The following is a 14,764-nucleotide window of genomic DNA, read 5'->3' as shown; positions in this document are numbered from 1 at the left end:
CGATTATCCACACTTGACTCATTGTTTTTTATCACTAAATTCTCTCTCCATCCATGCATTCACAAATTTCCACCTCCACTCGAAAACTTAGTTTCTAAGTTTTCTCTCCTCATCCACTTGCATTCGCAAATCTCGCCATTCCGTTTGGACGATACTATCATCATCGTTTGTATTAATCAAGCAACTTGACCATCCTGAATAATGAAGTGAATATATATATATATCCTTGTTGCTTCTTCTAGCAACTTCCACAAATTTCATCTATCTACAACGAACGGAGATAAATAATAAAAAGTGTAAAACTCGAGTCCATACATTGCGTTGCCATTGATAGCCCTGTTGCTCGCCGGCTGAAGCTCAAGCTGAGAGAGAGAGAAAAAAAAAAGGGAGATTCAAGCAGCAACCATGGCGCTTGTGCCAACCACGGCCCCTACCGACTCCCAACTGATAGCGGAGGTTGACATGGGCTCCGATTCATCTGTAATGAATGTTCGAGCCACCGTCGTTCAGGCCTCCACCATCTTCTATGACACTCCGGCCACTCTAGGTTCCTTTTCCTTGCTTCTATTTTCAATTTACTCCTTATGTACTACTCTTGCTCTCGCTGTTGCTTTGCTCACTAGCTCTTGGATCGCAATGGTCAGTTCAGAGTTTGGAATGAGTTCCAGATTGTTTTTGCTTGTGTTCTTCGAAGCAAGGTTATTAGTTGTTTTGGCTGTTTTTTTGCTTGGTTTTCTTTAATCTTACAAGTTGCTTTTCTTTCATCAGCTGATTTTGGTTGAATAATTTAATTAGTTTAAACTATTACATCCTCGATTACTTTTCCTGGTTTTAATTGTCTCTCTTGTCTACGATCAATATGAATTTGCTGCTGTGGCCTAACATTGTGCTCCTGATTGTTCTTTTCTCCCTTAATTTTACTCGATTGGAGACATTGAAGAGAAAATGTACACGTGAAATACCACGGCTTAAAATGATTTAATACATGTGGGCCTTTTTTATTCTTCCTCTGTAATGGTAAAAAGAAATCTAACTCTGTTTTACATGAACAGATAAGGCTGAGAGGTTGTTGGCTGAAGCTGCTGGATTTGGTTCCCAGCTAGTTGTATTTCCAGAAGCCTTTGTTGGTGGTTATCCTCGTGGATCAAATTTTGGTGTTTCCATTGGGAATAGAACTCCTAAGGGGAAAGAGGAATTTCGTAAATATCATGCCTCAGCGATTGATGTACCTGGTTAGTTTTTGTCTCCAGGTGCACTTTGTTTGACTCAATGTGAGTTGCTACTGTAAAGAGAAAAATCTTAGTGTCTTACCATGGATAATTTCAGGTTAAGTAAGTTTTGCTAGGCTCGTTGTATAATTCTCATTCTAGAGGGCTGACTTAATTTCTCCTTGAGTTTACCAAACTTGATTTCTGGTGATATATTAGTATTAAATTCTTTCATCGTAACATACACCTTCTGTTCTTTATCATCTTTCATTCCTAAATGGATGTTACCTCATATTAGGACAGTACAATAAGGAGCTACTGATGTCAGTCTATTCAAAGTGAAATACGAGTTTGTTGCTCATGAAATATGAAATGGGACTATGGTCTGTTTTAATGGCTCTTGCAGTTTGCAGTTAATGAATGACAAACAAGATTGCTTCAACTGCTGGCATTTCTTAGTTCTATTAATTTCAAAATCTTCCTACTCTTGCTTGCATCTAAAACCTAGACATAATATTGTAAAGTTCTGAAAGCTATAGCCAGTTCCTGTCTTAGTTGCTGTTTAGGTTTTTTTTTAAAACTCTATTTTGATAGGCTTCAGTTCATGTATGAGGTTGCTTTACTTCCATTCATCCTAATACAATCTGGTTGACCTTGTGTTTACTTCCATTCATCTAAGTAATATCTTGTTTTCTCATAAAAACCATTTTTATTCATCTATAAGATCATATGCCACATTCACAAAATAAACTGCTTGAAGTGCACCGGCTGTGGTTCTAATATATCAAATGATTGTTATTTTGATGACTATAGACGGTAATACATGCAGGTCCTGAAGTTGATCGATTGGCAGCAATGGCTGGAAAGTATAGGGTACATTTGGTAATGGGGGTGATAGAGAGAGATGGCTACACACTGTACTGTACTGTCCTATTTTTTGATCCTCAAGGTCGTTACTTGGGTAAGCACAGGAAAGTCATGCCAACTGCATTGGAGCGAATAATCTGGGGCTTTGGTGATGGATCAACAATTCCTGTGTTTGAAACTTCAATTGGAAAGATAGGTGCTGCCATTTGTTGGGAAAACAGAATGCCACTCCTAAGAACAGCTATGTATGCAAAAGGTTAGTTATTCATTGCTGGCAATAATGTCATTCCTGACGTAATTGCGTATTTCAAATCTAGTTTTATTCTTTCTGTTTGACTGTATGATGTTTATTAAACTTAAAATAGATAGCATAGCACTACAAAAATGTGATGGGAATGGTATTAGAGGGATATTAAGGGTAAATTAGTAGTAAGTTAAAGAGTTTGTCAGGGAAGTTTGGTTATAAATATAATGAGTAAGGAAGAAAGGGTTTGACAATATTTTGGGAGTAAATTAGGGCTTTGAGTGACCTCAAGATTGGGAGGGTCCAAGTACCTCAAATTACATGGTCTATTTTGTATTTCTCTTATCTTTTATAGTTCAATATATTTGGGTTCTACCAAAAGACTGACGAGAAACTATTACAGACTAAAGAGGCTCTAGTTGTTAAGAAATTGTAAAACGATGGTCAAACTCCAGAGTTGGGGATTATTGTGTCACTGCTCACTATTTACAGACACTGGTCTATCATTTTTAGCTTCTTTTCTCAGAATATACTTGTTTGGTTAATCATATTGTGCACAACTTTTTTGTTTTATGTTTCTCTTTCAACTACATCAAGTTAAAAAGTACTTTACACCGAAACCAAATGGAAAAATCATATAGAAGAAGTTTTTCATATGCTTAAAGTTCTACTGCTATGTTAAGGATAGAAGTTGGTATTTCTTCAAACTTGCCTAACTTCCGTCTAAACAGTCCTTTTCTTTTGCTTAACCGAATTTGCTCACTAGTAATTGACTTATCATGTTTGTAGGCATTGAAATTTATTGTGCACCTACTGCTGATTCTCGGGATACATGGCAAGCATCAATGACCCACATTGCTTTGGAGGGTGGATGTTTTGTTTTGTCAGCCAACCAGTTCTGCCGAAGAAAAGACTACCCACCTCCACCAGAATATGTATTTTCTGGCACAGAAGAGGAACTGACCCCGGATTCTGTTGTTTGTGCTGGAGGTAGTGCGATCATATCACCTTCAGGGACAATCCTAGCTGGACCCAATTACGATGGAGAGGCACTTATTTCAGCAGATCTGGGTATGTCATCTCATCCTTCTGCTTATGGTCATCAGAGCTTTAGTATGTACTCCAACATTATCATTTTAAGTGGTTGATATAAGAAGGTTTTATCTTGAGGAACCTACTATTTTATTTGAGTCTCTTTCTTCTTCAAGTGAATACTAGGATTCTCTCTCCTGGATGATCTGATGCTCCTGACAGCCAACGATTCTGAAAACCTTTATTCCAAGCTCTTATTCTAAGCTTAGCCATTTTATTGTCAATATAAATGAACGGCCACTAGGATTTGGTTTCCAGTAAAATGGTTAAGGATCCATCAACCATTAAAGAGAGGAAGGGCCTCTCTTGCTGTCTAAAAAGTTCCTTGGAGAATGTGGGGATAAACCGAAGTGGTTTTTTTTAACCTTATGTGCCTTGAGTTATGAAACTTTTTCATCTAGATCTTTGTGAGCAAAGGTCGAACTAGGAATTCCTAAGCTAAGCCTCTTACCAAGGTAGAAGGGTTTTTGTGAAGGTTCTACTTGATAATATAAATAGAAAGCACAAAATTACATGGACAAGGCAATAACAACAATCTAACCACGAAAGGCCGAATAAAGGCCCAATCAAATCCCTTGAGGGAAAATTTTGATTTACCCCTTCTAACATGTCTGTGCACTATGTGGTCCTCACAGTTCGAATATTGAAGAATGTTAGATACCAAAGAGAGCTCCTAATATTTGACAGGCCAGGAAGACAGGAAGCAATAAAGCAAGAAAGAGTTATTGGCTTATCGCTATCGGATTTTTAATCTCCTATGACAGTCCCTCTTAGAAAAGCACAAATACAAAAAAGAACCCCTCCTAAGATCGGTCACTAATGCCAGCTACTTAACCATAAGAGATTGGTCTTCAAGCCAAACATATTCTTAAATGAATAAAGGATTGAAGACGGATACTCAAATCTCCCAATCATATGCCTGCAAATAAAGGTTAGAGAGATAAACCTGGTTCCAACTGATTTTTGGCACGGTTCAGTATGAATGATTATTGATCCATCCACACCAACTCTTAACAAATTAAACTTTTTGGAGCATATGTTTTATTGACTATTTACCCCTCCCTTCATTGATTGTTATGGAAAGCTTTTTTCTACAACTAGCATTTTTAGATGAAAAATAATTTCGATGAATATCTGAAACAGATCTTGGAGAAATAGCACGGGCAAAATTTGATTTCGATGTGGTTGGTCATTATGCAAGGCCTGAAGTTCTTAGCTTGGTTGTGAGGGATCATCCTACAACCCCGGTTACTTTCACATCTACATCTACAAAAGTCGAAGATTCTTGTAAAAAGTAGTACGTATTCTTCGTTCACACTTCTATTTAGTTCCATTAATTGTTTTAGCCAACATGCGTCCATGTTTTACTGTTTCCTCCGCGTTCAGTGTTGTATTATATTCATACTAAGAATTCAAAACTGTGAATATTTCTGTTAATTTTTATCAGAATTATATTTGCAGCAATTTGTCACGGTGGGTTTCTGTTCACATCATTTCCCCTCTATTTCTCTAACCTAGCTTGCTTATGATTCTGGATTTAGCTGTATCACTGATGCTAGTGTAAGAAATGTGGCCAATTAAGTTTTAGTATATTTGTGTTTGATACTTTGACAAGAGCATATAGGTTATTTTATTTTATTTGATACCTTCCTCAAAAAATCATATCATTCCTCTTCCTCTTCCTCTAATATCTCAATCCATCCAACACATCGTATTAAGCCACAAGAAACGGTCAAGTGACTTGTTTTATTTTATTTTGTAACCTTATTTATGTTAAAGTTCTGAAAAAACATTTTAGTGGTTATAGATCTTATATTTAGCTGTTACAATCTAATCATTTGATTGCCATAGGTCTAATGTTTGAATCATCTGACCCAATATAGATCTTAAATTAATTTTAGATCTCAATTCTTTTTCCTTTTTGTATTTCCTTACAAATAGATGGCAGAAATTTGGTTTGAGATATACATAATTTTACTTCTATCTATTTTCTCTCTTCGATAGAAAACTTGGTTTGGCTCCAATTCTTTTTCCACGATTGCTTATCTGTAAAGAATCTTGTGTTTACTACGTATTGGTTGATTTATTTGACAAGACCAATCTAGAATTTGAGGACGATTGAAACATGAACAAACCCCTAGACTAAATTAAATAGAGCAACGAAGGCTTTGCAATTTTCATTTTTTTTCCCCATGACGAAAAAATCCCTAAATTTCCAATCTCTCTTACCTCTCTTTAATCAATTGAGTAATTCTTTACACAATTCATTACTTTGAGTTGAAAACAAATACAAATTGTTTTTCGTCTTTCTTACTTTAATACAATTGCTTTAATTTTCTTGCAAATTCTTATAATACCTTCTTGAATGTTTCTAACAATTTCTTTCAAGTGAAATTCAAGATTAATTCTTCCCTTCCATATCCCGACTTCTCGATATACTACCATATTAGTAAGGGTTTTACAAATTACTTTTTGGTAAGGTAAAATTTAGTAAGCCATCTACCTTTATTCCAATAGCAACTTTCATTCTTTTTTCTTGTACCATTTTGAGCATATTATTCCATGATTTAAGCGATATTACCAATACATTTTTGCTAAACATATTCTATTTGCTATGCTAAGAATTTTCACTCTAATATTCCTTTAAGACAAGTAAGAATGATGTTGTCAGGTTAAAGGAGATACAGGAGAATTCGAATTCATAATTTTCTCGTAGACGTAAGATTCTTCAACATTTTGTGTAGAACCATAAGGTTTGATCGAGTGTCAAATCTTATATTGAAGGATCAAGAAACTTGTTTTTTGTTCTTAATCCTATTCTATAAACTTCTCTGGTTGAGACATATAAATACTCTCATCAACAGTTCTAAGCGTTCTTTAGCTCTAAAACATTTTTTCTGTAAAAGAAAATCTCTCCCTCAAAACAAGTTTCATATAGAGGTAAAGAGTTGTCTTCTAATTGACTTCAATGACCACTCTTACACAATCTTTCAATCCTATTGAGATTTTTGTAACATAGTCTTCTTAAGTGTGAAACATTTTGTCTTTTATTTTGAGTTTCAACTATTCTAAATATTTTTGTTCAAAACAATATTCGTCTTAAACTGTCTTTTAGTTTGGGATATATAACGAATTTCAACACCTTTCTTACTCATCAACCCTTCATTACTATAAAAAAATAAAAATAAAAAATCTTTATACAAATACATCAATACACATTTTTATTACTAGGAACATATAATACATTTTCATTAAGTTCCTTTTCGTAGTAGGAACTTATAATACATTTTCTACAAAACAAATCTACAGTTTGTTTATGAAATTTAGAGGTTTGTAATTGTATTCTAATTTTTAGGAGCAATTGTATGATGTTTTTTTGAGACATATTTCTAACTTGTTTAATAACTAACATCTTGCGTTTAAGAATTTTGCTCTAACCTTTGCTATTTATGAGTTACATTTTCATACTGCTTTGATTTAAACTTGATTTAAACTTGATTTAGGGTATGAATCAGGTAGAAGCAAAAAATGTTAGGTTACTTGCTTAGAATGTTTGTAATCTTTGGGTGAAACTATACTTGTAAAATGGTTGCAATTAAACCTTGACAGAAGTGGAGTTATAGGTAAGAGTAGTAGTGTGTTTTGTTGAAAAGATGTTGTTTAATTAGTAGGATAAAAGGTAAAATTAAGTGAGATGTGTTGAGTAGGATTAGTGAAGCAAAATTTGGGGTGGAGGTTGAAAGGATTTATACATGAATAAAATGATGGACACACAGTAGTTATAAGTTATAAACTTATAAACATTGAGTGATAATAATAATAACAAAAACTAGAATTCCCTCTCCTTTTTTTTTAAGAATTATTACATTTTCACTTTGAAAAGTAGTCTTCGGTCCTTCCCTTGAATCCGATTTGTCCAAAAGTAAGCGTAATAAAGAGACCCAAATGCCACGTAATCAGCCACAACCTGGATTAATTACACATCATTCATTTAAATTAAAATAACCACTAACAAGTTTCTTACAATTTTACCCAATAAATCTCACAAAATTTTATAAACTTTATAATAATTTTGATGTGAATTATGTTAAGTTTTCCAAAACTTATAGAAGAAGAATGATATTGGATTATGAGAAGTGTTTAGAAACAACCATAAATTCATAATTAAAATTTAAAAAGTAGACAAAAAAAGTGAATGAAGTTAAAGGTAAATGAATGTAATTTACCAGAATTGAGAAGTGAGGGCGGGTGGAGAAGGAAAATGGGCAAGCTCTGCTCCAATGCTCTCAAAAAACAGCCCCGTCAAGCTCTTCCCACTGATCACCGGAATGCTTGATGGGGCAATCCACCCGATGAGTCCAAACCCAATAACATTCAGATCTCTCCGTAGCCAATCCCTCTCAAAGCTTCACTCCACCAAAACAAAACCAATATCAAAATTACACCAAACAACCACTCATTCTCGGAATCACATCATCACTAAATTTCTTACCAGGTGAACTTTCCACCAGATGCACCGGCTACGCTGAGCGGATTCCTGGCAGCCACGGGCGGCTTGATGAACCCTGCGAAGACGAGAATGAAGACCAAAAAGTTAATGAGAGCGGTAGGAGAGAGTTGGAGATGGATTGATTGGAGGTAGCAGTGGATTACCGGAGACTAGACGGGGAGACCTGGAGGAAGGAGAGGAGAGGGAGGCGGTTCCGAGGCCGGCGACAGAGGAGGTAGCGAAGGCGGTGGCCATTGTGTGGGGATCAAGATTAGTGGGGATTTAGGGGTTGGGTGGTGGAGTTGGTTTGTAGAGGGGAGTGGGAAAGGGATTGGGATTTTGTTGGGGATTTTGTGTGGATAATATTTGGCGAAGGATTGTAGATTTGATTGCTGTGGATAGCGAATCAATTTGTGATGAATCAACCTTTGACACATAGGAATTTCTTCGATAAACTGGGCCCTTTCTATTACATACACATTCATCCAACCAAAACAATTATCTGCTGCTCTCTGTGCTCTCTTCCTTTATGTTTAAGAATGAAACCAATTTTTATTTTTTTTTGACCTTTTATTTCTAAATCAATCAAGGGAATAATTTTCCATAAATTATAGTTCAAATCTTTTCAGCATAAAACAAAATTTGAATAACCACATTTGTATCATAAATTTGAAGAAAAGACATGCATCACAATGCATATTTTTTAAAAAGACAATTTGTGTTATAAAAAGAATGATAGTAAGATAAAGAGAAAATAAAAGAAATAAGTTTGTGTCATAAAAAGAATAAATTTGTATCAAAATAAAGAATCAAACGATAGCATGACAAATGCATTTAAATTAACAAATTTATAACTTTCTGTAAAAATCATTATTGAAAAAAGAAAAACACAAATTTCAAAATAATCCAAATACAGTAGATATACTTGCTCCACATTTCAAACAGTTACTACAAGACATAATTAAAATAAGATAAACTAAACTTTCAAAATGAAAAATAAATAAGTAAATAAATGCACAACCCAAGTAACATTTAAGATATACATTATTTAAAATAAGTCTACAGTCATTCATTTATATTGATAACATTCTAATGTAACACTATGTAAACAATTACTGTTGATTTCCATACGACAAATATTTTATATAGTTTACTCTCAAGCAGCTCTATAAGAATCTTAATTAAAGCGAGGGAGGTTATAGATCAAGATTTGTCTAAGCGCTGTCTATGTATTGGAAATGACAGGTGTGTACTGCAAATGAAAAACACCAACAAACAGCTTTCTATTACAACTTATACCTATTTATAATAATATTAGAATTTGTTAAAAGGTATAAACATTTGAAAGATGAAGAGAAACAAGGCAAACTCTATTATAGAAATAATATAAAAACTGGATAAAAATGTGTTGAAGGTCAGTCAATACCCCCAAGCACCCGTGTTTCAATTTAGGCATCAACAGTTCTAATTATGCACTATTTTAAGGCTGTTGAAGGAGAAATATGTAAGTTTCAAATTAGAACTTCCCCACGTACCAACAACCTACAAAATCTTTTGGTATGTCACTTGTTTAAGTCAGAAAAGTAAAAATCCTCCATCATTTCATGAACTCCCCCAAATCGAAAGTCTCCCAACAACAGTAGCTTATGCTTCATAGCTCATTGCCAGACCAACCACTGAAATGAGTTTCTAAAACCCACTCTCTTTTTCTATTACTGCATTCCACACCTGTCCGACCTCGGTGCTGCCATGATTGATCCAAATTTTCCCAAGTAACTGAATGCCTGCATTGCAATTACTCATCACCCCATGTTGATAGTCCGCCTATTCCAATTTCAACTATTGGGGATATTTGTAACCTTCCAACTCGATCTTGGCTTTTAGGTTCCTTTCTATTAGCTGAGAATGATGTCAAGTTAGGCTTTAAATTCATCTCCTCTACTTCTTTCTCACCAACCTTTTCGAGAACAGCATCCATGTCTTCAACAAGATTGTCTCCAAAAAGCTGTTCGAATGGCACTTCAGTATCGTCAATAACATCAACCTGCCTTTCCCCTTCCTTCTTTGCTTTCTTCTTATGCTTTTCAATCTTGGTAAGCGTCTCCTTGTGTATTGGCAAAGATGGCTCCTTATTGCTTTTTGCTCTTTTCTGCTTTGAAATCTTCTTTTCCTCATCAATATCATTGGTACCGTGATTTATCTTCTTGTCAAGAGATGGAACTACTTTCTCCTCCCTGGTGATCTTATCCATATTGCGTTTTTTGCGTTCCGACTTCCTTTCCACATCAGCACCATTAGTATGATCAAGTTTTCCATCAGTGCCTTGAACAGACGGGTGTGTTTCAACATTCCCAGTCAGTTTTCTATCCTTTTTCTCTTTTTGACGCTCTAGGTTCCTGATTGGAGTGTCGTCTTCTTTATCACTCCCATTATCATTCTCATTCTGAATGCATTTATCAATTGGTCTAGCATTCAATACACGCAAGCCTGGAACCAGTCGACGAATCTGCAGTTTTCACTAGTTAGAAAAGAATTCGAAGGGGACACATCATTTAAAATGGTAGAAGTAGAAGACTTGTGGAGAGCAGGGATGAACCTTTTTATCTAACTTAGCACTTTCAGCAATAGGGTTCCCTTGAAGATTAAGATTCCTCAGATAGCCTAATGAACTCAATACCTAGAATAGTTAAAAGGGTTATCAATTAAAAAGAGAAGGTTGAGTTGGAGAAAATATTAAAGAAAAGGTAAGATAGGATGTATCTTACCTTTAAATCTGACCATCTCACGATGACATTATTTCCCAAATCCAAATTCAACAACTTCTTGTTATGAGCCAAATCATTGGGGAGCATCTGGATAGGGCAAGTACACTCAAGAGTGAATACAGACAGTGTCCAACGTACAAGTGTTATCCAATCACTAAATAGTATTTAATATTGAATTTAATGCAATTTAAATAGTAATAAACAAGATCTCAAGAGATCTGCTAAGATAAAGCATACTAATCCAAACAGCACATACCCTGATTTCATTGTGAGCAAGTCTAAGCTCTTTAAGTTGGACACAAGACTTGAGGGATGAATCAATAGATTGAAGTTTGCAGTTAGAAAAGGATAGCTGAAACACGGATAAATAAATCACTCTGAAGATCATTGATTGTAGTCAAGTAAGACTGATCTTCAAATAATAACCAATAGAGAATCACTCTTACTTTTTTCATTGATTTCACTTTCAATAGAGAATCTCCAATACTACGGATTGGATTTCTAGAAAGAACTGCAAAAACTCAAAAGGTTAGAAAATAAGTTTAGTTTCCGTTTCTAGTGAGCATCACTCTTGAACATTCAAGTCAGATTTGAGAAAAAGAAAAGACTATTATCGGAACACGTTAATAATAAATTAAAACAACAAGGAAAAAGATCTTGAAATGCCAACTATCAGAAAAGCATTAAGGCACAGTTTGGTTTAAGGTTTCATAGATGGCCAACAATAAAGGATGTCTAAAAATAAGATTGTTGGGAATAAGAACGTAGGAAGAGTGTTGGGAATCTACAATAACAGTGTTTGGTTGTGCATGGAATGTTAACTGGATATTAAGGGGAACAAGTATCTTTATATCCGATTTATATCCGATTTACAATTAAGTATGATAACTTTATAAAATATATTATAGATAGTAAACAATAAATTTAATTCAAAGTTTTGAGAAAAATAATAATATCAATTAAAGGGATTTAAAAAAAATACTATTTACACTTCATAGAAAAAAAAAACTAAAATACAAAAATTCATTACACTTATTTTCTATGAAGTGAAAATATTTAATCCATTTTGTTATTTTTGACAATTTTCCTTAATTAAATTATTAATGACATATTTAAAAGTAGTAAAATATTGAAACTATTAACAAAAAATATAGCAAAATTCATCAAACTCTCTATACCTCATTTAAATTTTTAGCTATATTTTGTAAATAGTTTTATTCTTGTGCTATATATAACAAGTCTCCATTAATGAGTAATTTATAACTAAAGCTACAAGATTACAATTATAAAGTATAAAATTAAACTAAATTTACCCTTTAATAAGCAATTTATTTGATTTAATTTTAAATAATTATTTGTTTGTTTAGTATTGATTTTAAGTTAATATTCTAAAATATTTTGAAACAATATAACTCAATTTTTCTTGGTAGAAGAAAAATAATAATGACAAGAAATAAGAAAAGAAAATAAGAAGATACAAAAAGAAAAAAACTCGTGGTGGTAGGGGGGAAAAAAATCTGTTTTACTCACTTGAAGAAGCCAAGACCAGAGCCAAAGCCTTAGAAGATCATTTTTAAAAAACAAAAAACAAAAGAGTGATACATGTAGAAAGGATGAAAGAGGAAGCGAAAACAGGAAGAGATATTTGGGTTAAAGAGGTCGGGTAGCACTGAAAAACCGAAACCCCACCCTTTTTCACCCCGCTTACTTTAGCTTATTATTAATGCCAGGGAAACAACATTTGCCCAGGAAACAACCAAAATCCTTCAACCAAACATGGTTTTAAAATGCCAAAACCTATTCCCATCCCCAAATCCCTTGAGACAAACAGCTTGTAAAAGTGAACATGAAAACGAGAAACCATACCCAGAGTATTCAGGTTCTTCATCTGATCAAGCTTGCAAATAGAAGCAATCTCATTGTCTGTAAAGCCCCAAAAAAATCCAATTAATCATGACCATAATCAACATATAAACATGATGAAATTTTGTATGTCAAACTATAACAAGGTTCACCATTCAAAATCAAAGCACATAAGCCAACAAGGGGTCTAATTTCGTCCATTGACCGAAGCTTATTCTTTCCCGCATTTAATACCTAGTTAGAAAAAAGCAAAGGAAACTCAAAATCAAATCCATAGCATCTACAGCCATATCTTTCCTGAATAAGAAAGTGTTAACGTAGCATCTACAGAAATTTGTCCATATCAGAAATCCATAGATTAATAGAGGAGACGACCATAATGAACAAAATTAGAACAAGACAAAAACAAAAAAAAAAAACACCCACATAAATTGAAGATACTCCCACATAACGTTTAAATAGAGGGTGAATAATTCAACAACTGGACAAGGGTTGGTTTCTACATTCATGAGAAAATGTCATTTTATATCTTAAGAATGGAAGCCCACTTTTTATATAGGAGGAAGGATGAGTGTGGAACTTACAGTAAGTTTAGAAAGCCCTTCAATTCCTTTTAAGCTATCAAGTTTGTTTTGTACAACTGAGAGCCACTTCAAATTGGTGCATGACTCCAACCCCTTCAATTAAACATGAAGAATCAACAAAAGGACGAATACATGATACTTCACATAAAGAGTTAGTTATACCTGAAGTGATGTGAGATTATTGAATGTCAAATCGAGCTTCTCCAAGTTTTTGAAAAGGGACAAACCAGTTATCTGGAAAACAATACAAATGCAGTAGAAGTGAATGAAATGGAGAAGCAGAGAAAACAAGAGAGAGATAAAGAAAGGGGGAGGATCGTACATCAGAAAGAGCCTTTTGGTTGAGCTTGAGAGTAGTGATGGTGAGTGGGTCTTTGGTTTTGTAATCATTAAGAACTTGCTGTATATCCAAGCGAGTCATAGTCGTGAAAAACCCTAGTATTCTCTGTTAGGAACAGATGGTGCCTCCGAAAACGCCTTCAAACTCCGCTGTGTCTGCTGCTTGTGTGCGGGATTGATTTGATTCTATGGGGAGGAACCAGGATGTTCAAAATCATTTGGTCTCTACCCAATGACCTAACAACCTTTTCTTTTCTTTTCTTTCCTTCAATTTTTACAAACTTACTCTAAAACTATGGAATAGCCTTTTTTTTCACTGTTTCTCTTCATTCAACTAGGTTTCAACTTGCTTCGTATTCTAAAATGTTTAATTTTGTCTAAAAAATATATATATTTTAACAAAAAAAATGTGAGCGTTTGATCAATTAAAATAATATATTTTTTAAAAGTTTATTTATAAAATAATCTAATTTTTAGAAATCTTTAAAAATTAAATTCATGTATATACACTTATAAAAAAAATCTAATCAAACGTTAACGGTTTAAAATTTTAAATTCATTTTCAAAAAACTGATTAAAAGAAAATGTATTATTGAAAAACATTTTCTTCTTAATTCAATCCAAACGAATCATTAACTAAAGAAAAATAAATATTTTTTTCATCCGAAGTTTCTAGTAGATTTTATGGTCTTTAGAGTTGATGGTACTTCGAATATTTTAATAATGATTCTAAAGCCCTCTAATTTGACCTTTAGTTAACAGAGGGTTGATATGGTGTCATATGTTAAGTGGATTGATTACTAGTCATTTTTTACACTAAAATTGGATGAATTAGAAATTTATTAAGTTAATATTCACACAACATTTCGAAAAAGAAAATTTTGTTCGGGAAAGGAAAATGAACTTGATTTTATTGATTTGTAATCTAATATTTACCGTCTCTAATTTTTATTCTCTCGAGATTTTAAGAGAAATTTAATATTAATTCGTATTCAAATTTTTAATATTGAAATCATATTTAAATACTTGTATTCTTTCTCTATATCTAGTCGTTAATTGTATCGAATATATTTACCACTTTTTTGTTTTACTCCATAAACTAATTCAACCATTTTTGAATTTGTTCATCACACTTTCTATAGGTTTATTTTGATAAGGGACCTAATAAGCCTTCAAGTCATGAACTCCAACGATTCGAGTTTAAAAGGCTAAATTTTATCTATAACATAGGTAGCAACATTCGTTAACTACCAGAACACTCCACTAGAGGGTGCTTGGGTTGAATTAGTTTACTCCATAAACTAATTCAACCA

General features: G+C 33.6%; 3 protein-coding genes across 3 annotated transcripts; 1 reads left to right on the top strand and 2 right to left on the bottom strand.

Moving 5' to 3' along the window:
* The first annotated feature begins 101 nt into the window (after nt 1–101).
* LOC101209360 (bifunctional nitrilase/nitrile hydratase NIT4A) lies at nt 102–4,899 on the top strand. The gene is made up of 5 exons (XM_004139452.3): nt 102–547; nt 1,053–1,232; nt 2,038–2,331; nt 3,109–3,390; nt 4,555–4,899. The coding sequence occupies exons 1-5, from the start codon at nt 406–408 to the stop codon at nt 4,707–4,709; spliced, it is 1,053 nt and encodes a 350-aa protein (XP_004139500.1). The 5' UTR covers nt 102–405; the 3' UTR covers nt 4,710–4,899.
* Nucleotides 4,900–7,124: 2,225 nt separating this feature from the next.
* On the bottom strand, nt 7,125–8,242 carry LOC101209111 (photosystem I subunit O). The gene is made up of 4 exons (XM_004139451.3): nt 8,065–8,242; nt 7,904–7,976; nt 7,638–7,817; nt 7,125–7,378 (listed from the first exon to the last, which is right to left on the bottom strand). Exons 1-4 carry the CDS (start codon nt 8,153–8,155, stop codon nt 7,282–7,284), a joined length of 441 nt encoding a protein of 146 aa, XP_004139499.1. The 5' UTR covers nt 8,156–8,242; the 3' UTR covers nt 7,125–7,281.
* A 1,007-nt stretch (nt 8,243–9,249) lies between these two features.
* LOC101211158 (leucine-rich repeat-containing protein 9) lies at nt 9,250–13,746 on the bottom strand. The gene is made up of 10 exons (XM_004139540.3): nt 13,435–13,746; nt 13,275–13,346; nt 13,113–13,205; nt 12,681–12,762; nt 12,532–12,588; nt 11,112–11,176; nt 10,922–11,017; nt 10,666–10,752; nt 10,497–10,577; nt 9,250–10,406 (listed from the first exon to the last, which is right to left on the bottom strand). Exons 1-10 carry the CDS (start codon nt 13,531–13,533, stop codon nt 9,696–9,698), a joined length of 1,443 nt encoding a protein of 480 aa, XP_004139588.3. The 5' UTR covers nt 13,534–13,746; the 3' UTR covers nt 9,250–9,695.
* Between the last annotated feature and the right edge of the window lie 1,018 nt (nt 13,747–14,764).

This window comes from Cucumis sativus, chromosome 1 (assembly GCF_000004075.3).
Source record: "Cucumis sativus cultivar 9930 chromosome 1, Cucumber_9930_V3, whole genome shotgun sequence".
Lineage (NCBI taxonomy): Eukaryota > Viridiplantae > Streptophyta > Magnoliopsida > Cucurbitales > Cucurbitaceae > Cucumis > Cucumis sativus.
Note: the sequence above shows the minus strand (reverse complement) of the source record. Positions and strands in the feature narration are given on the sequence as shown.

What these genes read in the sequence shown, in the direction of transcription:
- LOC101209360 (XM_004139452.3), top strand. Translation starts at nt 406, where the DNA reads ATGGCGCTTGTGCCAACCACGGCCCCTACCGACTCCCAACTGATAGCG. An exon ending in AACAGCTATGTATGCAAAAG is followed by an intron (nt 2,332 to 3,108) that starts GTTAGTTATTCA and finishes TCATGTTTGTAG; the next exon opens with GCATTGAAATTTATTGTGCA. An exon ending in ACTTATTTCAGCAGATCTGG is followed by an intron (nt 3,391 to 4,554) that starts GTATGTCATCTC and finishes TATCTGAAACAG; the next exon opens with ATCTTGGAGAAATAGCACGG.
- LOC101209111 (XM_004139451.3), bottom strand. Translation starts at nt 8,155, where the DNA reads ATGGCCACCGCCTTCGCTACCTCCTCTGTCGCCGGCCTCGGAACCGCC. An exon ending in GTCTCCCCGTCTAGTCTCCG is followed by an intron (nt 7,977 to 8,064) that starts GTAATCCACTGC and finishes TCGTCTTCGCAG; the next exon opens with GGTTCATCAAGCCGCCCGTG. An exon ending in TCTGGTGGAAAGTTCACCTG is followed by an intron (nt 7,818 to 7,903) that starts GTAAGAAATTTA and finishes GGTGGAGTGAAG; the next exon opens with CTTTGAGAGGGATTGGCTAC.
- LOC101211158 (XM_004139540.3), bottom strand. Translation starts at nt 13,533, where the DNA reads ATGACTCGCTTGGATATACAGCAAGTTCTTAATGATTACAAAACCAAA. An exon ending in ATAATCTCACATCACTTCAG is followed by an intron (nt 13,206 to 13,274) that starts GTATAACTAACT and finishes GTTTAATTGAAG; the next exon opens with GGGTTGGAGTCATGCACCAA. An exon ending in GTGCTAAGTTAGATAAAAAG is followed by an intron (nt 10,407 to 10,496) that starts GTTCATCCCTGC and finishes TGAAAACTGCAG; the next exon opens with ATTCGTCGACTGGTTCCAGG.